The 26,439-nt window shown below is 56.7% G+C and overlaps 1 protein-coding gene across 1 annotated transcript in view; it reads right to left on the bottom strand.

Moving 5' to 3' along the window:
- The window catches only part of LOC139273198 (voltage-gated inwardly rectifying potassium channel KCNH2-like), a 210,144-nt gene that overhangs the window by 45,391 nt on the left and 138,314 nt on the right, over positions 1-26,439 (bottom strand). Inside the window, exons 8-11 of the mRNA XM_070889823.1 lie at positions 16,845-17,097; positions 13,541-13,734; positions 10,427-10,526; positions 3,889-4,164 (exon numbers count right to left, since the gene is read on the bottom strand). Of these exons, the coding sequence (XP_070745924.1) occupies positions 3,889-4,164; positions 10,427-10,526; positions 13,541-13,734; positions 16,845-17,097 (823 nt within the window). The remainder of the gene's footprint in view (positions 1-3,888; positions 4,165-10,426; positions 10,527-13,540; positions 13,735-16,844; positions 17,098-26,439) is intronic.

Raw genomic sequence — 26,439 nt, 5'->3', positions numbered from 1 at the left:
CAGACCCAGTTGTTGCCTTTTCTGAGTAACACGTGCAGTGGCTCTAACAAAGTGCTCAATCTGGGTAAGAAATTACCAAAGTAGTTGAGTAGCCCAAGGAATGAACACAGCTCCATCACATTCTGAGGCCGGGGTGCATTTTTGATGGCCTTGGTTTTCGAATCAGTGGGCCTGATGCCATCAACAGCAATCTTCCTCCCCAGGAATTCAACTTCAGGTGCCATGAATACACACGTCGAACGTTTCAGCCTCAGTCCCACTTTGTTCAGGATTGTTCAGATGTTCAGTAGTGTCGCGACCTGTGACCAGAATGTCATCTTGAAACACGACAGTTCTAGGAACGGACTTCAGTAAACTCTCCATATTCCTCTGAAATATGGCTGCAGCCAAACGAATTCCAAAAGAACACCCGTTGTCGACAAACAGTCCTTTATGGGTGTTGATGCAGGTGAGTTTCTTCAAAGTGTCGACAGGCTCCTGTGTCATACAGGACGATGTCAGATCCAGTTTAGCGAACGACTTTCCACCAGCTAGCATGGCGAACAGGTCATCAGCCTTTGGTAACAGGTACTGATCCTGTTTCGAAAATCGGTTAATCGTAACCTTGTAGTCTCCACAAATCCTGACAGTGCCATCACTGTTCAACACAGGAACAATAGGACTGGCCCACTTGTTAAACTCGACCGGTGATATGACCCCGTCACGTTGGAGTCTGTCAAGCTCAATTTCAGCCTTCTCCCTCATCATATATGGAACAGACCTGATAGACATGCCTTGCATCAGAATAAGAACATAAGAACATAAGAATTAGGAACAGGAGTAGGCCATCTAGCCCCTCGAGCCTGCTCCGCCATTCAACAAGATCATGGCTGATCTGGCCGTGGACTCAGCTCCACTTACCCGCCCGCTCCCCATAACCCTTAATTCCCTTATTGCTTAAAAATCTATCTATCTGTGACTTGAATACATTCAATGAGCTAGCCTCAACTGCTTCCTTGGGCAGAGAATTCCACAGATTCACAACCCTCTGGGAGAAGAAATTCCTTCTCAACTCAGTTTTAAATTGGCTCCCCCGTATTTTGAGGCTGTGCCCCCTAGTTCTCATCTCCCCGACCAGTGGAAACAACCTCTCTGCCTCTATCTTGTCTATCCCTTTCATTATTTTAAATGTTTCGATAAGATCACCCCTCATCCTTCTGAACTCCAACGAGTAAAGACCCAGTCTACTCAATCTATCATCATAAGGTAACCCCCTCATCTCCGGAATCAGCCTCGTGAATTGTCTCTGTACCCCCTCCAAAGCTAGTATATCCTTCCTTAAGTAAGGTGACCAAAACTGCACGCAGTACTCCAGGTGCGACCTCACCAATACCCTGTACAGTTGCAGAAGGACCTCCCTGCTTTTGTACTCCATCCCTCTCGCAATGAAGGCCAACATTCCATTCGCCTTCCTGCAAACTAACTTTTTGGGATTCACGCACAAGGACCCCCAGGTCCCTCTGCACCGCAGCATGTTGTAATTTCTCCCCATTCAAATAATATTCCCTTTTACTGTTTTTTTTCCGAAGGTGGATGACCTCACACTTTCCGACATTGTATTCCATCTGCCAAACCTTAGCCCATTCGCTTAAATCCAGGTGAATCTGCACCTTGGCTCCAGTAACATTACCAATGCCCGGTTCAAACAAAGAAGGAAACTTCATCACTTGAGCACACGATGTGTCATCCACCGAGGACAACGCTTTGATATTGTTCCAATTCCACTGATTTTCTCGAGCCAATTCATGCCGAACAGTGTTGGACCATTACCTGGGATGATCCATAACGGTAGATCATGAACCACACCATCATATGACACCTTGACTACTGCACTGCCAATCACCGGTATGAGTTCCTTAGTGTAAGTACGTAACTTGACATTGACTGGACTCAGCTTAGGCTGCAGAGCCTCAGTTTCCCACAGCTTGTCGAATGTCCTTTGGCTCATTATCGACTGACTTTCACCCGTGTCCAGCTCCATTGATACAGGCACGCCATTCAGCTTCACATTAACCATTATCAGCTGGCTCTTTCCCAAGAATGAATACAGACCATACACTTCCTCCTCGGGTTGTGTATCCGGGCCAGCACTGGACTGGCCATCATCAGCAATGTGGTGAGCAGCAGCACGCTTCTCAGTTGTGGGCACATTCTCTGAAGATGCCCCACTTTCGAACAGCCATTACAGGAGTACTGTTTAAAGCGACACTGATGAGGCCAATGATTGACCCCACAATGCCAACAGGGTGAAATCGGATTCGTACCCGTTGGCGGACTTTGAGCAGATACAGGTTTCACATAAGCAGTCGAGTAGGCCCTGCCATAAGTAGCTCTGTCAGACGAAGACACAATCTTGTTCACAGTACTTGCCGTGGAGCTCCAACTCTTCGATGATATCTGCCTCAAATTATCATCAGCTGCCATGCACGCCTGGGCTTGTGATGACTTTGCTCAAATCCAGCTTCTTGTCGGCCAATAACTTCCGAAGAATCACAGCATGGTCGATGCCTATCACGAAGAAATCTCGTAGCATGTCTTCCAACACGTTCCCAAACTTACACGGCTCAGCAAGAGGTCGCAGGTCGGTGACAACTCCCGACACATCCTGGCCCTCAGCACGAACATGTGGGTAGAAGCGATAGTGTGAGCTGGTGATCCCCTCTTTTGGCTTAAGATGGTCATGCACCAGACCACGCAAATCCCCATATTCTTTGTCCGTTGGACATAAAGGCGAGAGAAGGTTCTTCATGAGGCCATAAATTTTCTGACCACAAACGGTGAGGGAAACTGCCCTACGCCGAACTGAGTCAGCCTCTCCTCCACAAAATACTGATCTAGTCGGTCAATAAAATCCATCCGATCCTCACCCTCCGCGAATCTCTCCAGAATTCCAACAGTGCCCATTGTACAAGCGAAGGTTGTTCAGTCGCCTCGTCGCCAACTGTAATGAATGTAATGACTCAAAAGACTTGTTACTGTAATCTGCCTCAGGTGTAAACCTGATCCAACTTTATTCCCGCCCATAACCCGCGTAACATGGCACCCACGCACGCGTGCATAAAGCCCGATGACCTCCGACAGTGGTGCCCCCTGGTGTCTGGTGACCCCAAGCATAAATACATAACACCACAAAATCCGACAAATCCCCTGGGAGGACAGACGCACCAACGTTAGCGTCCTCGACCAGGCCAACATCCCCAGCATCGGAGCACTGACCACACTCGACCAGCTCCGCTGGGCAGGGCCACATTGTCCGCATGCCCGACACGAGACTCCCAAACCAAGCGCTCTACTCGGAACTCCTTCACGGCAAACGAGCGCCAGGTGGGCAGAGGAAACGTTACAGGGACACCCTCAAAGCCTCCCTGATAAAGTGCAACATCCCCACCGACACCTGGGAGTCCCTGGCCAAAGACCGCCCTAAGTGGAGGAAGTGCATCCGGGAGGGCGCTGAGCACCTCGAGTCTCGTCGCCGAGAGCATGCAGAAACCAAGCGCAGGCAGCGGAAGGAGCGTGCGGCAAACCAGTCCCACCCTCCCCTTCCCTAAACCACTGTCTGTCCCACCTGTGACAGAGACTGTGGTTCTTGTATTGGACTGTTCAGTCACCTAAGGACTCATGTTAAGAGTGGAAGCAAGTCTTCCTCGATTCTGAGGGACTGCCTCTGATGACCCTCAACCTCTCCCCCGCCCACTGTCTAAACCCCCCTAGCCCAAAAAGAGGGTGCATAAATTGCATTAAACCTAATCCCACAAATCCCAAAATCCGGGCCTACCTAAGGCTTCGCTCCAAGCCACCAATTGGCGACGACTATCGGACGAACAGAAGCTGCCGACCACTGCTGCCTACCTGAGAGTGGATTACAGCTATCTCCCCCTTTACTGTCCCTCTGTGATGGTGTGCCGTGCACGATGAGAAAATCTGTGTTGATGGCTGAGGCCTTGGCTGGAGAGAGTTTGATGATATTGGAGGGCTCAGGCCCACACTCCTCGCTGTTCGGTCGGGTAAGCGAGGACCAGGCCTTGTGCTCTTTCTCCCCGTCCTGTGTGAGATCCCCCAGGTGACCATTGCTCCCTGTCCGTGAGGGTTTCTGCTCCTGGGGGATCCTGCCTGCCTTTTCAGCATCTGAAACACAAAAACATAAATATTGCAAATAGAAAGTTCTGGAAAAGCACAGAACGCTGGACAAGCTCGGACGCAACAGTTGGACCATGGTCAGTGGGAGCCATCCTCCGAATCAGAGCAAAGAACTGTAAGGGAGTCGTGTGTTATGGGGAGCGGGCAGTAAGTGGAGCCGAGTCCATGATCGGATCAGCCATGATCGTATTAAATGGCGGAGCAGGCTCGAGGGGCCGTATGGCCTACTCCTGCTCTTATTCCTTATGTTCAAAGAGTTTTCAACAGGCTGAGGATTGTAAGCAAACCGGACATGTTCTGCTTGGGAGGCATTTGCTCCAATGTGTCCCATCCTTCTCTCCATCTCACATTAACCCCTCCCCTTTCCAGTATCAAACCCTTAACCCATCCCTTTCACTCATACAATTGTCAAACCAAACGGTGTTTGACGCACCTGATCGAGTGTTTGGATGAACTAATGAAGAGGGTTGATGAGGGCAGTGCGGTTAATGTGTGTATGGACTTTGAAAAGACGTTTGATAAAGTGCCACATAATAGACTTGTTAGCAAAATTACAGCCCGTGGGATTAAAGGGACAGTGTCAGCAGAGACAGGAAGCAGAGTCGTGGTGAATTGTTTGTTTCTCAGACTGCAGGGGAGGTGCACAGTGTGTTCCCCAAGGCTCAGTACTGGGACAGGGGCTCGGTACTGGGACAGGGGCTCGGTACTGGGACAGGGCTCAGTACTGGGACAGAGGCTCGGTACTGGGACAGGGGCTCAGTACTGGGACAGAGGCTCAGTACTGGGACAGGGGCTCGGTACTGGGACAGAGGCTCGGTACTGGGACAGGGGCTCGGTACTGGGACAGAGGCTCGGTACTGGGACAGAGGCTCGGTACTGGGACAGGGGCTCGGTACTGGGACAGGGCTCGGTACTGGGACAGGGTTCGGTACTGGGACAGGGTTCGGTACTGGGACAGGGGCTCGGTACTGGGACAGGGGCTCGGTACTGGGACAGGGTTCGGTACTGGGACAGGGGGGCTCGGAACTGGGACAGGGGCTCGGTACTGGGACAGGGGCTCGGTACTGGGACAGGGGCTCGGTACTGGGACAGGGGGCTTGGTACTGGGACAGGGCTCGGTACTGGGACAGGGGGCTTGGTACTGGGACAGGGGGCTTGGTACTGGGACAGGGGCTCGGTACTGGGACAGGGGCTCGGTACTGGGACAGGGGCTCGGTACTGGGACAGGGGCTCGGTACTGGGACAGGGGCTCGGTACTGGGACAGGGTTAGGTACTGGGACAGAGGCTCGGTACTGGGACAGGGGCTCGGTACTGGGACAGAGGGGGCTCGGTACTGGGACGGGGGAGGGCTCGGTACTGGGACAGGGGGGCTCGGTACTGGGACAGGGGGGGGGCTCGGTACTGGGACAGGGGCTCGGTACTGGGACAGGGGGGGGCTCGGTACTGGGACAGGGGGGCTCGGTACTGGGACAGGGGGGCTCGGTACTGGGACAGGGGGGGGCTCGGTACTGGGACAGAGGCTCGGTACTGGGACAGGGGGCTTGGTACTGGGACAGGGGCTCGGTACTGGGACAGGGGGGCTCGGTACTGGGAGAGGGGGGGGCTCGGTACTGGGACAGGGGCTCGGTACTGGGACAGGGCTCGGTACTGGGACAGGGGCTCGGTACTGGGACAGGGGGGGCTCGGTACTGGGACAGGGGGGGCTCGGTACTGGGACAGGGGCTCGGTACTGGGACAGGGCTCGGTACTGGGACAGGGGCTCGGTACTGGGACAGGGGCTCGGTACTGGGACAGGGGCTCGGTACTGGGACAGGGGCTCGGTACTGGGACAGGGGCTCGGTACTGGGACAGGGGCTCGGTACTGGGACAGGGGGGGCTCGGTACTGGGACAGGGGGGGCTCGGTACTGGGACAGGGGCTCGGTACTGGGACAGGGGCTCGGTACTGGGACAGAGGGGGCTCGGTACTGGGACAGGGGGGGCTCGGTACTGGGACAGGGGGGGCTCGGTTCTGGGACAGGGGCTCGGTACTGGGACAGGGGCTCGGTACTGGGACAGGGGCTCGGTACTGGGACAGGGGCTCGGTACTGGGACAGAGGGGGCTCGGTACTGGGACAGGGGGGGCTCGGTACTGGGACAGGGGGGGCTCGGTACTGGGACAGAGGGGGCTCGGTACTGGGACAGGGCTCGGTACTGGGACAGGGCTCGGTACTGGGACAGGGGCTCAGTACTGGGACAGGGCTCGGTACTGGGACAGGGGCTCGGTACTGGGACAGGGGGGCTCGGTACTGGGACAGGGGGGCTCGGTACTGGGACAGAGGGGGCTCGGTACTGGGACAGGGGCTCGGTACTGGGACAGGGGGGGCTCGGTACTGGGACAGAGGGGGCTCGGTACTGGGACAGAGGGGGCTCGGTACTGGGACAGGGGCTCGGTACTGGGACAGGGCTCGGTACTGGGACAGGGGCTCGGTACTGGAACAGGGGGGGCTCGGTACTGGGACAGGGGCTCGGTACTGGAACAGGGGGGGCTCGGTACTGGGACAGGGGCTCGGTACTGGGACAGGGCTCGGTCCTGGGACAGGGGCTCGGTACTGGGACAGGGCTCGGTACTGGGACAGGGGCTCGGTACTGGAACAGGGGGGGCTCGGTACTGGGACAGGGGCTCGGTACTGGAACAGGGGGGGGCTCGGTACTGGGACAGGGGGGGGCTCGGTACTGGGACAGGGGCTCGGTACTGGAACAGGGGGGGGCTCGGTACTGGGACAGGGGGGGGCTCGGTACTGGGACAGGGGCTCGGTACTGGGACAGAGGGGGGCTCGGTACTGGGACAGGGGGGGCTCGGTACTGGGACAGGGGCTCGGTACTGGGACAGGGGCTCGGTACTGGGACAGGGGCTCGGTACTGGGACAGGGGAGGGCTTGGTACTGGGACAGGGCTCGGTACTGGGACAGGGGGGGCTTGGTACTGGGACAGGGGCTCGGTACTGGGACAGGGGCTCGGTACTGGGACCGGGGCTCGGTACTGGGACAGGGGGGGCTCGGTACTGGGACAGGGGCTCGGTACTGGGACAGGGGCTCGGTACTGGGACAGAGGGGGCTCGGTACTGGGACAGGGGCTCGGTACTGGGACAGGGGCTCGGTACTGGGACAGGGGCTCGGTACTGGGACAGGGGGGGCTTGGTACTGGGACAGGGGCTCAGTACTGGGAGAGGGGGGGCTTGGTACTGGGACAGGGGCTCGGTACTGGGACAGGGGGGGCTTGGTACTGGGACAGGGGCTCGGTACTGGGACAGGGGGGGCTTGGTACTGGGACAGGGGGGCTCGGTACTGGGACAGGGGCTCGGTACTGGGACAGGGGCTCGGTACTGGGACAGGGGCTCGGTACTGGGACAGGGGCTCGGTACTGGGACAGAGGGGGCTCGGTACTGGGACAGGGGCTCGGTACTGGGACAGGGGGGGCTTGGTACTGGGACAGAGGGGGCTCGGTACTGGGACAGGGGCTCGGTACTGGGACAGGGGCTCGGTACTGGGACAGGGGGGGCTTGGTACTGGGACAGGGGGGCTCGGTACTGGGACAGGGGCTCGGTACTGGGACAGGGGCTCGGTACTGGGACAGAGGGGGCTCGGTACTGGGACAGGGGCTCGGTACTGGGACAGGGGCTCGGTACTGGGACAGGGGCTCGGTACTGGGACAGGGGCTCGGTACTGGGACAGGGGCTCGGTACTGGGACAGGGGGGGCTTGGTACTGGGACAGAAGGGGCTCGGTACTGGGACAGGGGCTCGGTACTGGGACAGGGGGGGCTCGGTACTGGGACAGGGGCTCGGTACTGGGACAGGGGCTCGGTACTGGGACAGGGGGGGCTCGGTACTGGGACAGGGGCTCGGTACTGGGACAGAGGGGGCTCGGTACTGGGACAGAGGGGGCTCGGTACTGGGACAGGGGGGGCTCGGTACTGGGACAGAGGGGGCTCGGTACTGGGACAGGGGCTCGGTACTGGGACAGGGGGGGCTCGGTACTGGGACAGAGGGGGCTCGGTACTGGGACAGGGCTCGGTACTGGGACAGGGCTCGGTACTGGGACAGGGGCTCGGTACTGGGACAGGGGCTCGGTACTGGGACAGGGCTCGGTACTGGGACAGGGGGGGCTCGGTACTGGGACAGGGGGGCTCGGTACTGGGACAGAGGCTCGGTACTGGGACAGGGGCTCGGTACTGGGACAGGGGGGGCTCGGTACTGGGACAGGGGCTCGGTACTGGGACAGGGGCTCGGTACTGGGACAGGGGCTCGGTACTGGGACAGGGGCTCGGTACTGGGACAGGGCTCGGTACTGGGACAGGGGCTCGGTACTGGGACAGGGGCTCGGTACTGGGACAGGGCTCGGTACTGGGACAGGGGGGGCTCGGTACTGGGACAGGGGGGGCTCGGTACTGAGACGGGGGGGGGCTCGGTACTGGGACAGAGGGGCTCGGTACTGGGACAGGGGCTCGGTACTGGGACAGGGGCTCGGTACTGGGACAGGGGCTCGGTACTGGGACAGGGGCTCGGTACTGGGACAGGGGCTCGGTACTGGGACAGGGCTCGGTACTGGGACAGGGGCTCGGTACTGGGACAGGGCTCGGTACTGGGACAGGGGCTCGGTACTGGGACAGGGGCTCGGTACTGGGACAGGGGCTCGGTACTGGGACAGGGGCTCGGTACTGGGACAGGGCTCGGTACTGGGACAGGGGGGGCTCGGTACTGGGACAGGGGGGGCTCGGTACTGGGACAGGGGCTCGGTACTGGGACAGGGGGGCTCGGTACTGGGACAGAGGGGGCTCGGTACTGGGACAGGGGCTCGGTACTGGGACAGGGGGGGCTCGGTACTGGGACAGGGGGGGCTCGGTACTGGGACAGAGGGGGCTCGGTACTGGGACAGGGGCTCGGTACTGGGACAGGGGCTCGGTACTGGGACAGGGCTCGGTACTGGGACAGGTGGGCTCGGTACTGGGACAGAGGCTTGGTACTGGGACAGGGGGGCTCGGTACTGGGACAGAGGCTCGGTACTGGGACAGGGCTCGGTACTGGGACAGAGGCTCGGTACTGGGACAGGGGCTCGGTACTGGGACAGGGGCTCGGTACTGGGACAGGGGGGGCTCGGTACTGGGACAGGGGGGGCTCGGTACTGGGACAGGGGGGGGCTCGGTACTGGGACAGGGGGGGGCTCGGTACTGGGACAGAGGGGGCTCGGTACTGGGACAGGGGGGGCTCGGTACTGGGACAGGGGGCGGCTCGGTACTGGGACAGAGGGGGCTCGGTACTGGGACAGGGGCTCGGTACTGGGACAGGGGGGGCTCGGTACTGGGACAGGGGCTCGGTACTGGGACAGGGGGGGCTCGGTACTGGGACAGGGGCTCGGTACTGGGACAGGGGCTCGGTACTGGGACAGGGGGGGCTCGGTACTGGGACAGGGGGGGCTCGGTACTGGGACAGGGGGGGCTCGGTACTGGGACAGGGGCTCGGTACTGGGACAGGGGCTCGGTACTGGGACAGGGGGCTCGGTACTGGGACAGGGGCTCGGTACTGGGACAGGGGGCTCGGTTCTGGGACAGGGGCTCGGTACTGGGACAGGGGGGGCTCGGTACTGGGACAGGGGCTCGGTACTGGGACAGGGGCTCGGTACTGGGACAGGGGCTCGGTACTGGGACAGGGGGGGCTCGGTACTGGGACAGGGGGGGCTCGGTACTGGGACAGGGGGGGCTCGGTACTGGGACAGAGGGGGCTCGGTACTGGGACAGGGCTCGGTACTGGGACAGGGGCTCGGTACTGGGACAGGGGCTCGGTACTGGGACAGGGGGGGCTCGGTACTGGGACAGGGGGGGCTCGGTACTGGGACAGGGGGGGCTCGGTACTGGGACAGGGGGGGCTCGGTACTGGGACAGGGGCTCGGTACTGGGACAGGGGCTCGGTACTGGGACAGGCCGGTGAGCCGGGCAGACACAGGGCCGATGGAGTTTAACGCAGAGAAGTGTGAAGTGATTGGTTTTGGCAGGAAGAACAAGGAGAGGGGGGTCAGGGGGGGTCGGGGATAGCAGGGGGGTCGGGGATAGCGGGGATTGGGGGTGGTCGAGGGGGGTCAGGGGATAGCGGGGGGGTCGGGGGATAGCGGGGGGTTCGGGGAGGTCCGGGGATAGCAGGGGGGTCGGGGGATAGCGGGGGGGTCGGGGATACCAGGGGTTCGGGGGGGAGTCGGGGTCAGTTTTCCCGTTCCTTACCACGTTCTGTCTTTCTCCGGAATGACAGTTTCCTCCTCCGCAGTCGGCTGATGCCCCCGTCGGACTGGTCGCTGGATAGAGAGCCCGGGATCATGTTGGTCTGTGGGACAAACGGGTCGGTCAGTGCAGGACATTCCGGCTCAGTGTCAGTCTCGGGACAGCTCACTGCAACAAGCCCTTGTCGGCAACAGTTAACAAGCTGCATGTTCAGAATAACCCCCATCCCCGCCTCACTACCCCCGCCCCCGATCACCCACACCCCCGCCCCCGATCACCCCCGCCCCCGATCACCCACACCCCCGCCCCCGATCACCCCCACCCCCGCCCCCGATCACCCACACCCCCGATCACCCACACCCCCGCCCCCAATCACCCCCCCACCCCCGCCCCCGATCACCCACACCCCCGATCACCCACACCCCCGCCCCCGATCACCCCCGCCCCCGATCACCCACACCCCCGCCCCCGATCACCCCCACCCCCGCCCCCGATCACCCACACCCCCGATCACCCACACCCCCGCCCCCAATCACCCCCCCACCCCCGCCCCCGATCACCCACACCCCCGCCCCCGATCACCCACACCCCCGCCCCCGATCACCCCCGCCCCCGATCACCCACACCCCCGCCCCCGATCACCCCCGCCCCCGATCACCCACACCCCCGCCCCCGCTCACCCACACCCCCGCCCCCGATCACCCACACCCCCGCCCCCGATCACCCCCGCCCCCGATCACCCACACCCCCGCCCCCGATCACCCACACCCCCGCCCCCGATCACCCACACCCCCGCCCCCGATCACCCACACCCCCGCCCCCGATCACCCCCCACCCCCATCCCCGCCTCACTACCCCCGCCCCCGATCACCCACACCCCCGCCCCCGATCACCCACACCCCCGCCCCCGATCACCCCCGCCCCCGATCACCCACACCCCCGCCCCCGATCACCCACACCCCCGCCCCCGATCACCCCCCCACCCCCGCCCCCGATCACCCCCCCACCCCCGCCCCTGATCACCCACACCCCCGCCCCCGATCACCCCCACCCCCGCCCCCGATCACCCACACCCCCGCCCCCGATCACCCCCCCACCCCCGCCCCCGATCACCCCCCCACCCCCGCCCCTGATCACCCACACCCCCGCCCCTGATCACCCCCACCCCCGCCCCCGATCACCCACACCCCCGCCCCCGATCACCCACACCCCCGCCCCCGATCACCCCCCCACCCCCGCCCCCGATCACCCCCCCACCCCCGCCCCCGATCACCCACACCCCCGCCCCCGATCACCCACACCCCCGCCCCCGATCACCCCCCCACCCCCGCCCCCGATCACCCCCCCACCCCCGCCCCCGATCACCCCCCCACCCCCGCCCCCGATCACCCCCCCACCCCCGCCCCCGATCACCCCCCCACCCCCGCCCCCGATCACCCACACCCCCGCCCCCGATCACCCCCCCACCCCCGCCCCCGATCACCCCCCCGCCCCCGATCACCCACACCCCCGCCCCCGATCACCCACACCCCCGATCACCCCCCCACCCCCGCCCCCAATCACCCCCCCACCCCCGCCCCCAATCACCCCCCACCCCCGCCCCCAATCACCCCCCCACCCCCGCCCCCAATCACCCCCCCACCCCCGCCCCCAATCACCCCCCCACCCCCGCCCCCAATCACCCCCCCACCCCCGCCCCTGATCACCCACACCCCTGCCCCTGATCACCCACACCCCCGCCCCCGATCACCCACACCCCCGCCCCCGATCACCCCCCCACCCCCGCCCCCGATCACCCCCCCACCCCCGCCCCCGATCACCCACACCCCCGCCCCCGATCACCCCCCCACCCCCGCCCCCGATCACCCACACCCCTGCCCCTGATCACCCACACCCCCGCCCCCGATCACCCACACCCCTGCCCCTGATCACCCACACCCCTGCCCCCGATCACCCCCCCACCCCCGCCCCCGATCACCCCCCCACCCCCGCCCCCGATCACCCCCCCACCCCCGCCCCCGATCACCCACACCCCCGCCCCCGATCACCCCCCCCGCCCCCGATCACCCCCCACCCCCGCCCCCGATCACCCCCCGCCCCCGATCACCCACACCCCTGCCCCTGATCACCCCCCCCACCCCCGCCCCTGATCACCCACACCCCCGCCCCCGATCACCCCCCGCCCCCCGATCACCCACACCCCCGCCCCGATCACCCCCCACCCCCGCCCCCGATCACCCACACCCCCGCCCCCGATCACCACACCCCCGCCCCCGATCACCCCCACCCCCGCCCCCGATCACCCACACCCCCCGCCCCCGATCACCCACACCCCCGCCCCCGATCACCCACACCCCCGCCCCCCAGATCACCCCCCCACCCCCGCCCCCGATCACCCACAGCCCCCGCCCCGCCCCCGATCACCCCCCCAGTTCACTGTACAGAGGGATTTCAGAGGGGGGTCTGGGAGAGTGGGATTGACTGGGTGGGATACGAGTTATGGGGAGCGGGCGGGGAAGTGGAGCTGAGGCCAAGATCAGATCAGCCGGGATCATATTAAATGGCGGAGCAGGCTCGAGGGGCCGAGTGGCCGACTCCTGCTCCTATTTCTTATGTTCTTATATTGAAGGGTATGGGGAGTGAGGGGGAGAGTGGGGTTAGGCTGGGTGGGATATTAAAGTGTACGGGGAGTGACGGGGGGTGAGGGGGAGAGTGGGGTTAGACTGGGTGGGATATTAAAGGGTATGGGGTGTGAGGGGAGAGGGGGGAGTGGGATTAGAATTGGAGGCTCATGTGAAATAACACACTCCGGACTTTATCGATCGAATTGCTTGGTTTCCTGGTGGAATAGTCTATGAATGAACTCCGTCACACTCGGGTCTGTTAAACTATCTGCCGTTAGTCTGCCTAATCCTTTCTTCAATCAGTCAATGAATTGCAGCTTCCACTTGGGACGGTGTGGAGGGTCTGTTTACCGTTCTGTACATCGCCCGCTGGCCAGCTCCAGAACTCTGGGTGATGGCCCTGGGGCTGAGGTTATCACCACGGCCCTTGGATCGAGAGCTCAGTCTCGGTGTCCTGTGACTGGGGGCCGAGGGTTTGATGCCCAGTACTCACGTCACGGAGGTTGAATGTGATCTCCAGGTTGGACCAGAAATGGCCAGAGAATTCAGGGTACATGTCCAGCACCTCCAGCATGTCCTCCCGATGGATCTTGTGTAGGTCGCAGTAGGTCAACGCACGCACGTCAGCATTTGACTTCCCCGGCCGCGCGTACAGATTGATGGGTTCCCCAAATATGTCGTTCTTACCTGGGAGAGAGCAGAAAACAAAAGTCACGTCAATCTTCCGCGTAAAGAGGGAGAGGGTGTGAGAAGGGCTGTGGCCGTGCGCGGGAGCTCAACAGGATATTGGGCTACAGAAGGCATCACGACTGAGCATGAACAGTTTGATGCATTAACCCCGGGAAGCAGTCGGGGATCGGTTTCCAGCCCAGTCTATACCCGGTAAACCCCTAACGTGGCACAGCAGTATAATGGCTCTATCATCCCGCCAGTAATCCAGAGGCCGGAAATCCAGAGACGTGAGTTTAAATCCCACCATGGCAGCTGGGAACTTAACTTCAGTTCGGTAAATAAACCTGGAATAGAAAGCTAGGGCTGAATGTTTATGGAGATGGGGCAGGAAAGTTACTTACAAGGAAAGGTTGAGTAGGTTGGGCCTCTACTCATTGGAATTCAGAAGAATGAGAGGTGATCTTATCGAAACGTATCAGATTATGAGGGGGGTCGACAAGGTGGATGCAGAGAGGATGTTCCCACTGATGGGGGGAGACTAGAACTAGAGGGCATGGTCTTAGAATAAGGGGCCGTCCATTTAAAACTGAGATGAGGAGAAATTTCTTCTCTCAGAGGGTTGTAAATCTGTGGAATTCTCTGCCTCAGAGAGCTGTGGAAGCTGGGACATTGAATATATTTAAGGTGGAGATAGATTTTTGAGCGATAAGCGATTAAGGGGTTATGGGGAGCGGGCGGGAAGTGGAGCTGAGTCCATGATCTGATCTTATTGAATGGCGGAGCAGGCTCGAGGGGCCGAATGGCCGATTCCTGTTCCTATTTCTGATGTTCTTATGTTACCAGCCGGGAATGGTCTGCACTTTGGGAAGTTTGGGGATCTGGGCCCAGTGTCAGCGGAGGCAGCGGGAAGGGAGTTAGCCCCGTGTGGAGCCGCAGGAAGGGAAGCTCAGGAAACAAGTTCCGAGAGAGGGCGGGGGGGGAACCACAATAACCCACAAACGTTGCCACAAACGTTGCCACACCACAACACGAATCAGACGGTTAAAGCAAACACCGGCACCGACCGTCGGTGAACTGTATCTCCCTCATCGCCGCCAGGATCACCGGGCCGCCGGGATTTCCCAGGAGTCATTGCGGGCGCACTCCCGGGTGGACGGATCGGGGAAAAGGCCAAACTCCGGCCGGTGTCGCGACCAGAGACGGTGCTCACCGGCACGGTCCACCCGGCTGTGCTGTTCCTCACCGCCACAAACACGGAGCCGAGGATCGCGGCGGTGTGCGGGAGACCAGAACGCTGCTTCTCACACCGCTCCGGGGAGAAACCCCCAGCCCAACACACCGGGAAATCCCACCCACAGTATCAGTAATGGTCACCAGGAAACTACCGGATTGTCAAAAAACCCACGGCGCTCACTGGTGTCCTTCAGGGAAGGAAATCTGCTGCTCTTACCCGGTCTGGCCGATAGGTGACTCCAGATACAATGTGACTCTTAAATGCCCTGTAAAATGGCCCAGCAGGAGCACACACTGTCAGTCCCAGCAGGAGCACACACTGTCAGTCCCAGCAGGAGCACACACTGTCAGTCCCAGCAGGAGCACACTGTCAGTCCCAGCAGGAGCACACACTGTCAGTCCCAGCAGGAGCACACACTGTCAGTCCCAGCAGGAGCACACACTGTCAGTCCCAGCAGGAGCACACACTGTCAGTCCCAGCAGGAGCACACTGTCAGTCCCAGCAGGAGCACACACTGTCAGTCCCAGCAGGAGCACACACTGTCAGTCCCAGCAGGAGCACACACTGTCAGTCCCAGCAGGAGCACACTGTCAGTCCCAGCAGGAGCACACTGTCAGTCCCAGCAGGAGCACACACTGTCAGTCCCAGCAGGAGCACACACTGTCAGTCCCAGCAGGAACACACACTGTCAGTCCCAGCAGGAGCACACACTGTCAGTCCCAGCAGGAGCACACTGTCAGTCCCAGCAGGAGCACACTGTCAGTCCCAGCAGGAACACACACTGTCAGTCCCAGCAGGAACACACCGTCAGTCCCAGCAGGAGCACACCGTCAGTCCCAGCAGGAGCACACTGTCAGTCCCAGCAGGAGCACACTGTCAGTCCCAGCAGGAGCACACTGTCAGTCCCAGCAGGAACACACACTGTCAGTCCCAGCAGGAACACACCGTCAGTCCCAGCAGGAGCACACACTGTCAGTCCCAGCAGGAGCACACTGTCAGTCCCAGCAGGAACACACCGTCAGTCCCAGCAGGAGCACACTGTCAGTCCCAGCAGGAGCACACTGTCAGTCCCAGCAGGAGCACACACTGTCAGTCCCAGCAGGAGCACACTGTCAGTCCCAGCAGGAACACACCGTCAGTCCCAGCAGGAGCACACCGTCAGTCCCAGCAGGAGCACACACTGTCAGTCCCAGCAGGAGCACACTGTCAGTCCCAGCAGGAGCACACTGTCAGTCCCAGCAGGAGCACACACTGTCAGTCCCAGCAGGAGCACACACTGTCAGTCCCAGCAGGAGCACACTGTCAGTCCCAGCAGGAACACACCGTCAGTCCCAGCAGGAGCACACTGTCAGTCCCAGCAGGAACACACCGTCAGTCCCAGCAGGAGCACACTGTCAGTCCCAACAGGAACACACTCAGTCCCAACAGGAACACACTCAGTCCCAACAGGAACACACTCAGTCCCAACAGGAACACACTCAGTCCCAACAGGAACACACTCAGTCCCAACAGGAACACACTCAGTCCCAACAGGAACACACTCAGTCCCAACAGGAACACACTCAGTCCCAACAGGAACACACTCAGTCCCAACAGGAACACACTCAGTCCCAACAGGAACACACTCAGTCCCAACAGGAACACACTCAGTCCCAACAGGAACACACCGTCAGTCCCAGCAGGAACACACTCAGTCCCAGCAGGAACACACCGTCAGTCCCAGCAGGAACACACTGTCAGTCCCAGCAGGAACACACTCAGTCCCAGCAGGAGCACACACTGTCAGTCCCAGCAGGAACACACTGTCAGTCCCAACAGGAACACACTCAGTCCCAACAGGAACACACTCAGTCCCAGCAGGAACACACCAGCAGTACACCGCCACCTTTACCGAGAATGGCGACGACCACGTCTGCGCGCAGGATCTCGATGGAGCCTCGGGAGATGAAGTAGAGGGCAGTGAGGACATCTCCAGCGTGGACCAGGGTGTCGCCAGGAGGGGCATGGGTGGTTTTGAATTTCATAGCCAGTGCTCTGAGACAGCCCTTGGTAGCCCCTTTGAAGGCCTTGCAGTGTTGCAGGAGGCTGCGGTTCAGGTGCAGGCAGATATCGGCCTGGAGGCAGTCAGGGAAACCCTTCAAAACCTGCAGAGGGAGGAGGAGAAAGAGAATGTGAGAGGGTGCCGCAGAGATAGAGAAAGAGCGAGAGACAACAAGATAGAAAGAAAGAGGGAGGGTTAGGTGGAAAATATTACAGCATTGAGCAGAAAAATATTTCTGTTTTTTTTTCTGATCCAAAATACATTGGGTGATGGTTTAACTGCAGAAACCTTGGGGCAAAGAGCAAGTAACAGGGTGAGCTCGCTACAGAGCAAGCTAGTAATTGCTAAATAAAAAATCATTCATAACATCATAAAAAATAGGAGCAGGAGTTGGCCATTCGGCCCCTCGAGCCTGCTCCACCATTCAATACGATCATGGCTGGTCATCGACCTCAACTCCACTTTACCGCCCGATCCCCCAAAATCTATCGACCTCGGACATGAATATACTCAATGTCCCAGTCTCCACAGCCCTCTGGGGCAGAGAATTCCAAAGATTCACCACCCTCTGAGTGAAGAAATTCCTCCTCATCTCAGTCCTAAATGGCCGACCCCTTATCCTGAGACTGTGACCCCTGTGATCTGTGATTCAAGATTCATGAGATGTGGGGTGCAGCGATGGATGTTCAGTTATTGGGGTACAGAATAGGATATTTTTTTTAAATTATTTTATATTCATTCCTGGGCTGTGACTGTCGCTGGCAAGACCGGCATTTATTGCCCATCCCTAATTGCCCCTTGAGAAGGTGGTGGTGAGCTGCCTTCTTGAACCGCTGCAGTCCGTGTGGTGAAGGTGCTCCCACAGTGCTGTTGGGGAGGGAGTTCCAGGATTGTGACCCAGCGACGATGAAGGAATGACCGATATATTTCCAAGTCAGGATGGTGTGTGACTGGGAGGGGAACGTGGAGGTGGTGGTGTTCCCATGCACCTGCTGCCCTTGTCCTTCTAGGCGATAGAGGTCGTGGGTTTGGGAGGTGCTGTCAAAGAAGCCTTGGCAAGTTGCTGCAGTGCATCTTGTAGATGGTGCACACTGCAGCCAGGGGGCGCCGGTGGTGGAGGCAGAGAATGTTGAAGGTGGTGGATGGGGAGCTGATCAAGCGGCTGCTTTGTCCTGGATGGTGTCGAGCTTCTCGAGTGTTGTTGGAGCTGCACCATCCAGGCAAGTGGGGAGTATTCCATCACACTCCTGACTTGTGGCTTGTAGATGGTGGAAAGGCTTTGGGGAGTCAGGAGGTGAGACACTCACCACAGAATACCCAGCCTCTGACCCGCTCTTGTAGCCACAGTATTTATGTGTCTGGTCCAGTTAAGTTTCTGGTCAATGGTGACCCCCAGGATGTTGATGGTGGGGGATTCGGTGATGGTAATGCCGTTGAATATCAAAGGGAGGTGGTTAGACTCTCGCTTGTTGGCGATGGTCATTGCCTGGCACTTGTGTGGTGTGAATGTTACTTACCATTTATCAGCCCAAGCCTGAATGTTGTCCAGGACTTGCTGTATGTGGGCACGGACTGCTTCATTATTTGAGGAGTTGTGAATGGAACTGAACACTGTGCAGTCATCAGCGAACATCCCCACTTCTGACCTTATGATGGAGGGAAGGTCATTGATGGAGCAGCTGAAGATGGTTGGGCTTCGGACACTGCCCTGAGGAACTCCTGCAGTGATGTCCTGGGGCTGTGATGATTGACCTCCAACCACCACAACCATCTCCCTTTGTGCTGGGTATGACTCCAGCCAGTGGGGAGTTTCCCCCTGATTCCCATTGACCAGTTTTACTCGGGCTCCTTGAGGCCTCACTCGGTCAAATGCTGCCTTGATGTCGAGGGCACTCACTGTCACCCCACCTCTGGAATTCAGCTCTTGTCCATGTTTGGACCAAGGCTGTAATGAGGTCTGGAGCCGAGTGGGCCTGACAGAACCCAAACTGAGCTTCGGTGAGCAGGTTATTGGTGAGTAAGTGACGTTTGATAGCACTGTCGATGACACCTTCCATTTCACCTTCTCCCATCCTGGTAGTCGCACAATACAATGATAATGGAATTGTTGACCAATCACAGCAGAGCAGTGGCAAATGGAATTCAATCGGAGAAGTGTGAGGGAATGCATTTGGGGAGGGCTAACAAGGCGAGGGAATACACAACAAATGGTAGGTTACTGAGAAGTGTAGAGGAACACAGGGACCTTGGAGTGCAGGTCCACAGATCCCTGAAGGTAGCAGGTCAGGTGGATAAGGTGGGTAAGAAGGTATACGGAATACTTGCCTTTATTAGCCGACACATAGAATACAAGAGCAGGGAGATTATGCTTGAACTGTATAAAACACGAGACGCGGCCCATAAAAGGGCGGCAGTCGGAGAAACTAGCTGGTGCAGGGACAGAAGGGAAACAAAGAAGTAGAAAGAAATTGAAGGGTGACATCACAGCCAAGCAGGTAAGTGATTGGCTGGTGGATTGGTGAGTATTTAATCTTTTTTATACTTTTTATTTCCTTATCAGTAGGTAACCTTTGACAAATTAAGTTAATCTAAGGGTTAAGTCATGGCAGGAGAGCTCAGACTCATGTCATGCCCCTCCTGTACTATGTGAGAAGTCGGGGATGCTTCCAGTGTCCCTGACAACTACATGTGCAGGAAGTGTATCCTGCTGCAGCTCTTGACAGACCGCATTGCGGCACTCGAGCTGCGCTTGGATTCACTCTGGAGCATCCGTGATATGAGGATCTCATGAATAACACGTTTAGTAAGTTGGTCACACCACAGGTAAAGGTTACTCAGGCAGATAAGAAATGGGTGATCATCAGGCAGAGCAATGGAAGGAAGGTAGTGCAGGAGTCCACTGCGGTCATCCCCCTGCAAAACAGATACACCGCTTTGGGTACTGTTGAGGGGGATGACTCATCAGGAGAGGGCAGCAGCCAAGTTCATGGCACAGTGGCTGGCTCTGCTGCACAGGAGGGCAGGAAAAAGAGTGGGAGAGCGATAGTGATAGGGGATTCTAGTGTAAGGGGAATAGATCGGTGTTTCTGCGGCCGCAACCGAGACTCCAGGATGGTATGTTGCCTCCCTGGTGCAAGGATCAAGGATGTCTCGGAGCGGGTGCAGGACATTTTGAAGGGGGAGGGTGAACAGCCAGTTATCGTGGTACATATAGGTACCAACGATATAGGTAAAAAAAACAGGATGAGGTCCTACAAGCTGAATTTATGGAGCTAGGAGTTAAATTAAAAAGTAGGACCTCAAAAGTAGTAATCTCAGGATTGCTACCAGTGCCACGTGCTAGTCAGAGTAGGAATTGCAGGATAGCTCAGATGAATACGTGGCTTGAGGAGTGGTGCAGCAGGGAGGGATTCAAATTCCTGGGACATTGGAACCAGTTCTGGGGGAGGTGGGACCAGTACAAACCGGACGGTCTGCACCTGGGCAGGACCGGAACCAATGTCCTAGGGGGAGTGTTTGCTAGTGCTGTTTGGGAGGAGTTAAACTAATATGGCAGGGGGATGGGAACCTATGCAGGGAGACAGAGGGATGTAGAATGGGGGCAGAAGCAAAAGATAGAAAGAAGAAAAGTAAAAGTGGAGGGCAGAGAAACCTAAGGCAAAAAGCAAAAAGGGCCACATTGCAGCAAAAGTCTAAAGGGACAAAGTGTGTTAAAAATACAAGCCGGAAGGCTCTGACCCTCAATGCGAGGAGTATTCGTAATAAGGTGGATGAATGAACTGCGCAGGCAGCTATTAATGAATATGATATAATTGGGATTGCAGAGACGTGGCTCCAGGGTGACCAAGGCTGGGAACTCAACATCCAGGGGTATTCAACATTTAGGAAGGATAGACAGAAAGGAAAAGGAGGTGGGGTGGCGTTGCTGGTTAAAGAGGAAATTAATGCAATAGTAAGGAGGGACATTAGCTTGGATGTGTGGAATCGGTATGGGTGGAGCTGCGGAATACCAAAGGGCAGAAAACGCTAGTGGGAGTTGTGTACAGACCACCAAACAGTAGTAGTGAGGTTGGGGACAGCATCAAACAAGAAATTAGGGATGTGTGCAATAAAGGTACAGTAGTTATCATGGGCGACTTTAATCTACAATTTGATTGGGCGAACCAAACTGGTAGCAATGCGGTGGAGGAGGATTTCCTGGAGTGTATTAGGGATGGTTTTCTAGACCAATATGTCAAGGAACCAACTAGAGGGCTGGCCATCCTAGACTGGGTGATGTGTAATGAGAGAGGATTAATTAGCAATCTTGTTGTGCGAGGCCCCTTGGGGAAGGGTGACCATAATATGGTAGAGTTCTTTATTAAGATGGAGAGTGACACAGTTATTCAGAGACTAGGGTCCTGAACTTAAGGTAACTTCGATGGTATGAGACGTGAATTGGCTAGAATAGACTGGCGAATGATACTTAAAGGGTTGACGGTGGATAGGCAATGGCAAACATTTACAGATCACATGGATGAATTTCAACAATTGTACATCCCTGTCTGGTGTAAAAATAAAACGGGGAAGGTGGCTCAACCGTGGCTAACAAGGGAAATTAGGGGTTGTGTTAAATCCAAGGAAGAGGCATATAAATTGGCCAGGAAAAAGCAGCAAACCTGAGGACTGGGAGAAATGTAGAATTCAGCAGAGGAGGACAAAGGGTTTAATTAGGAGGGGGAAAATAGAGTATGAGAGGAAGCTTCCTGGGAACATAAAAACTGACTGCAAAAGCTTCTATAGATATGTGAAGAGAAAAAGATTAGTGAAGACAAACGTAGGTCCCTTGCAGTCAGATTCAGGTGAATTTATAATGGAGAACAAAGAAATGGCAGACCAATTCAACAAATACTTTGGTTCTGTCTTCATGAAGGAAGACACAAATAGCCTTCCGTAAGTACTAGGGGACCGAGGGTCGAGTGAGAAGGAGGGGCTGAAGGAAATCCTTATTAGTCAGGAAATTGTGTTAGGGAAATTAATGGGATTGGAGGCTGATAAATCCCCGGGGCCTGATAGTCTGCATCCTAGAGTACTTAAGAAAGTGGCCCTAGAAATAGTGGATGCATTGGTGATCATTTTCCGACAGTCTATCGACTCTGGATCAGTTCCTATGGACTGGAGGGTAGCTAATGTAACACCACTTTTTAAAAAGGGACGGAGAGAGAAAACGGGTAATTATAGACTGGTTAGCCTGACATCAGAAGTGGGGAAAATGTTGGAATTAATTATTAAAGATGTAATAACGGCGCATTTGGAAAGCAGTGACAGGATCGGTCCAAGTCACCATGGATTTATGAAAGGGAAATCATGCTTGACAAATCTTCTAGAATTTTTTGAGGATGTAACTAGTAGAGTGGACAAGGGAGAACCAGTCAATGTGGTGTATTTGGACTTTCAAAAGGCTTTTGATAAGGTCCCACACAAGAGATTGGTGTGCAAAATCAAAGCACATGGTATTGGGGGTAATATATTGATGTGGATAGAGAACTGGTTGGCAGACAGGAAGCAGAGAGTCGGGATTAACGGGTCCTTTTCAGAATGGCAGGCAGTGACTAGTGGAGTGCCGCAGGGCTCAGTGCTGGAACCCCAGCTATTTACAATATATATTAACAATTTAGATGAAGGAATTGAGTGTAATATCTCCAAGTTTGCAGATGACACTAAGCCGGGTGGCAGTGTGAGCTGTGAGGAGGATGCTATGAGGCTGCAGAGTGACTTGGATAGGTTAGATGAGTGGGCAAATGCATGGCAGATGCAGTATAATGTGGATAAATGTGAGGTTATCCACTTTGGTGGCAAAAATCAAAGGCAGAATATTATCTGAATGGTGGCAGATTAGGAAAAGGGGAGGTGCTACGAGACCTGGTTGTCATGGTACATCAGTCATTGAAAGTTGGCATGCAGGTACAGCAGGCGGTGAAGAAGGCAAATGGTATGTTGGCCTTCATAGCTAGGGGATTTGAGTATTGGAACAGGGAGGTCTTACTGTAGTTGTACAGGGCCTTGGTGAGGCCTCACCTGGCATATTGTGTTCAGTTTTGGTCTCCTAATCTGAGGAAGGACGTTCTTGCTATTGAGGGAGTACAGCGAAGGTTCACCAGACTGATTCCAGGGATGGCTGGACCGACATATGAGGGGAGACTGGATTGACTGGGCCTTTATATACTGGAGTTTAGAAGGATGAGAGGGGATCTCATAGAAACATACAAGATTCTGACGGGACGGGACAGGTTAGATGCGGGAAGATTGTTCCCGATGTTGGGGAAGTTCAGAACCAGGGGACACAGTCTTAGGAGAAGGGGTCGGCCATTTAGCACGGAGATGAGGAGAAACTTCTTCACTCAGAGAGTTGTTAACCTGTGGAATTCCCTGCCGCAGGAAGTTGTTGATGCCAGTTCATTGGATATATTCAAGAGGGAGTTAGATATGGCCCTTATGGCTAAAGGGATCAAGGGGTATGGAGAGAAAGCAGGAAAGGGGTACTGAGGGAATGATCAGCCATGATCTTATTGAATGGTGGTGCAGGCTTGAAGGGCCGAATGGTCTACTCCTGCACCTATTTTCTATGTTTCTATGTAACACAAGTTAGGCCACAGCTGGAGTACTGCGTGCAGTTCTGGTCACCACATTACAGGAAAGATGTGATTGCACTGGAGAGGGTACAGAGCAGATTTACGAGGATGTTGCCTGGACTGGAGAATTTAAACAATGAGGAAAGATTGGATAGGCTGAGGCTGTTTTCTGTAGAACAGAGGAGGCACCAGGAGAGACCTTATTCAGGTGTGGCCGGATAGAGTGAATAGGACGGACATATTTCTCTTAGCAGAGGGGTCAACAACCAAGGGGCATAGATTTAAAGTAATTGGCAGGAGGTTTAGAGAGAAGATGAGGGAAAAAAAATTCACCAGAGTGTGGTGGGGGTCTGGAACTCAACGCCTGAAAGCTCTCTTTCGAATGGCCTCCTTCTGTGCGGTATTTGCTGTGATTCTGTGACCCTGTGTACAAGTTGCCGGCTGAGGCAGTTAATTGTCAGTGAGCTTGTCATGTGTGCAAACTCTGTGTATTCACTATGTAACTATGCACAATGTACCACCTGAGGGCACTGCTGTTGGAGGTCCCAGGGGTTTCCTACCCTGGTGTGCAGGGGCACATAAAAGGCAGCCAGTCATGCTGCCCCTCACTTTACAGTCGTATTAAATGGACTGAAGTCACACAGCTCTTACTCACAGTACAAGGCCTTGTGGAGTTATTCGATGGTAATTGCAGACATAATAACTGGCGATGAGAATACGGACTTTCACACGATTAGGGCTACCTTTGGCACACTGAAAGACTTTGCAGAGGGTGATGAGTGGAAAGGCTCGAGCAATAGTTCGTGGCAAACGACCTGGCAGGGGAGACGGACACATTGGCGGAGAAGCACAAGGCTATACTGCTGACCAGTTGTGGGCCCGAGGTCTACCGCCTCGTCAGGGACTTGCTGGCACCCACGAAGACCAAGGATAAGACATACGATGAGCTGACTGAACTAATTTGTGATACCATACAGGTGACTTCCTACCAGAATCAGAGCTCACTGGCAAGTACTGTATGTAAAATAACACCGATTGCAGGCAGAACTGTTGAACGAATCAGAACTGTACAGAGCAGAACCTACATACCTGCTGCTGCCAGGCCGCCAAGGGGTGTAAATGTGAAATCATTAACACAATGCTGGCGCTGCGGGGGTAAACATGGGGCCCATCGATGTCGATTTAAAGACTATGTGTGTAAAAGCTGCAGAACAAGGGGCCACCTCCAGCGAATGTACAAACGTACAGCGACTCACCACCAGGCAGTGGAGTCGACAGAAGAGTCCCGATCCAGCGCTGATCACAAAGGACAAGCTGGAGAGGCATCTCAGCCCGAGGGAGCAGAGTGTGGGGTGCACACCCTCTCCACAAACAGTCCTCCCATGATGATAAAAGTCAAATCAAATGGCGTTCCTGTATCCATGGAGCTGAACACGGGGGCGAGTCAGTCAATTATGAGCCAGAAGGCATTTGAAAGGCTGTGGGGCAACAACAAAGCACAACAACCCAAGCTGAGCCCGATTCAGATAAAGCTGTGCACTTACACCAAGGAACTGATACCAGTTATTGGCAGTGCGAGTGTAAAAGTATCCTATGATGGAGAGGCACACGAGCTGCCACTGTGGATTGTACCAGGCGATGGGCTATTGCTGCTTGGCAGAAGCTGGATGGGGAAGAGTCGGTGGGACTGGGACGTCAAAGTATTATCGTCAGTGGACAATGCTTCCTGTGCTCAAGTGCTGAGCAAGTTCCCATCTTTATTTGAACCAGGCATCGGCAACTTCACAGGAGCCAAAGTACAGATCCACCTGGTCCCCGAGGCACGGCCCGTCCATCACAAGGCTCGAGCGGTCCCCTACATGATGAGTGAGAAAGTGGCGATCGAATTGGACAGACTTCAACGTGAGGGAATCATATCACCAGTCGAGTTCAACGAGTGGGCCAGCCCAATTGTTCCGGTACTAAAGAGCGATGGCACGGTCAGAATCTGCGGCAACTACAAAGTAATGATCAACCGAGTTTCATTACAGGACCAGTACCCACTACCCAAGGCCGATGACCTGTTTGTGACATTAGCAGGGGGAAAGGCATTCACCAATCTGGATCTAACCTCCGCTTACATGATCCAGGAGCTGGTTGAGTCGTCGAAAAGATTAACATGCATTAACACGCACAAAGGACTGTTCCTGTACCACAGGTGCCCGTTGGGGATTCGCTCGGCTGCAGCCATATTCCAAAGAAACATGGAGAGCCTGTTGAAATCGGTTCCACGCACCGTCGTATTTCAGGACAACATCCTCATCACTGGCCACGACATCTCCGAACACCTGCACAACCTGGAAGTTTTAAGTCGACTAAACAGAGTCGGACTCCGGTTGAAACGATCCAAATGTATCTTCCTGGTGCCAGAGGTAGAATTCCTGGGGAGGAAGATTGCGGCAGATGGCATCAGACCCACGGACTCGAAGACAGAGGCTATCAAGAATGCACTCACACCACGAAATGTAACAGAGCTGCGCTCGTTCCTGGGACTCAGCTATTTCGGTAACTTACTTCCAGGGTTGAGCACCTTGCTGGAACCGTTACACAAGCTGTTACACAAGGGAGACGTCTGGGCTTGGGGCAAAAATCAAGGGGCTGCCCTTGAGAAGGCCAGAATAAGTTGCTGGTATTATATGACCCATGTAAACGTCTAGTTTTAGCAGGTGATGCGTCGTTGTACGGTGTCGGGTGTGTTTTGCAGCAAGCCAATGCAGTGGCCAAACTCCAACCGGTTGCATATGCATCCAGAAGCCTATCAAAGGCCGAAAGAGGCTACAGCATGGTCAAAAAGG

The sequence above is a fragment of the Pristiophorus japonicus genome, chromosome 1 (genome assembly GCF_044704955.1).
Source record: "Pristiophorus japonicus isolate sPriJap1 chromosome 1, sPriJap1.hap1, whole genome shotgun sequence".
Classification (NCBI taxonomy): domain Eukaryota; kingdom Metazoa; phylum Chordata; class Chondrichthyes; family Pristiophoridae; genus Pristiophorus; species Pristiophorus japonicus.
Note: the sequence above shows the minus strand (reverse complement) of the source record. Positions and strands in the feature narration are given on the sequence as shown.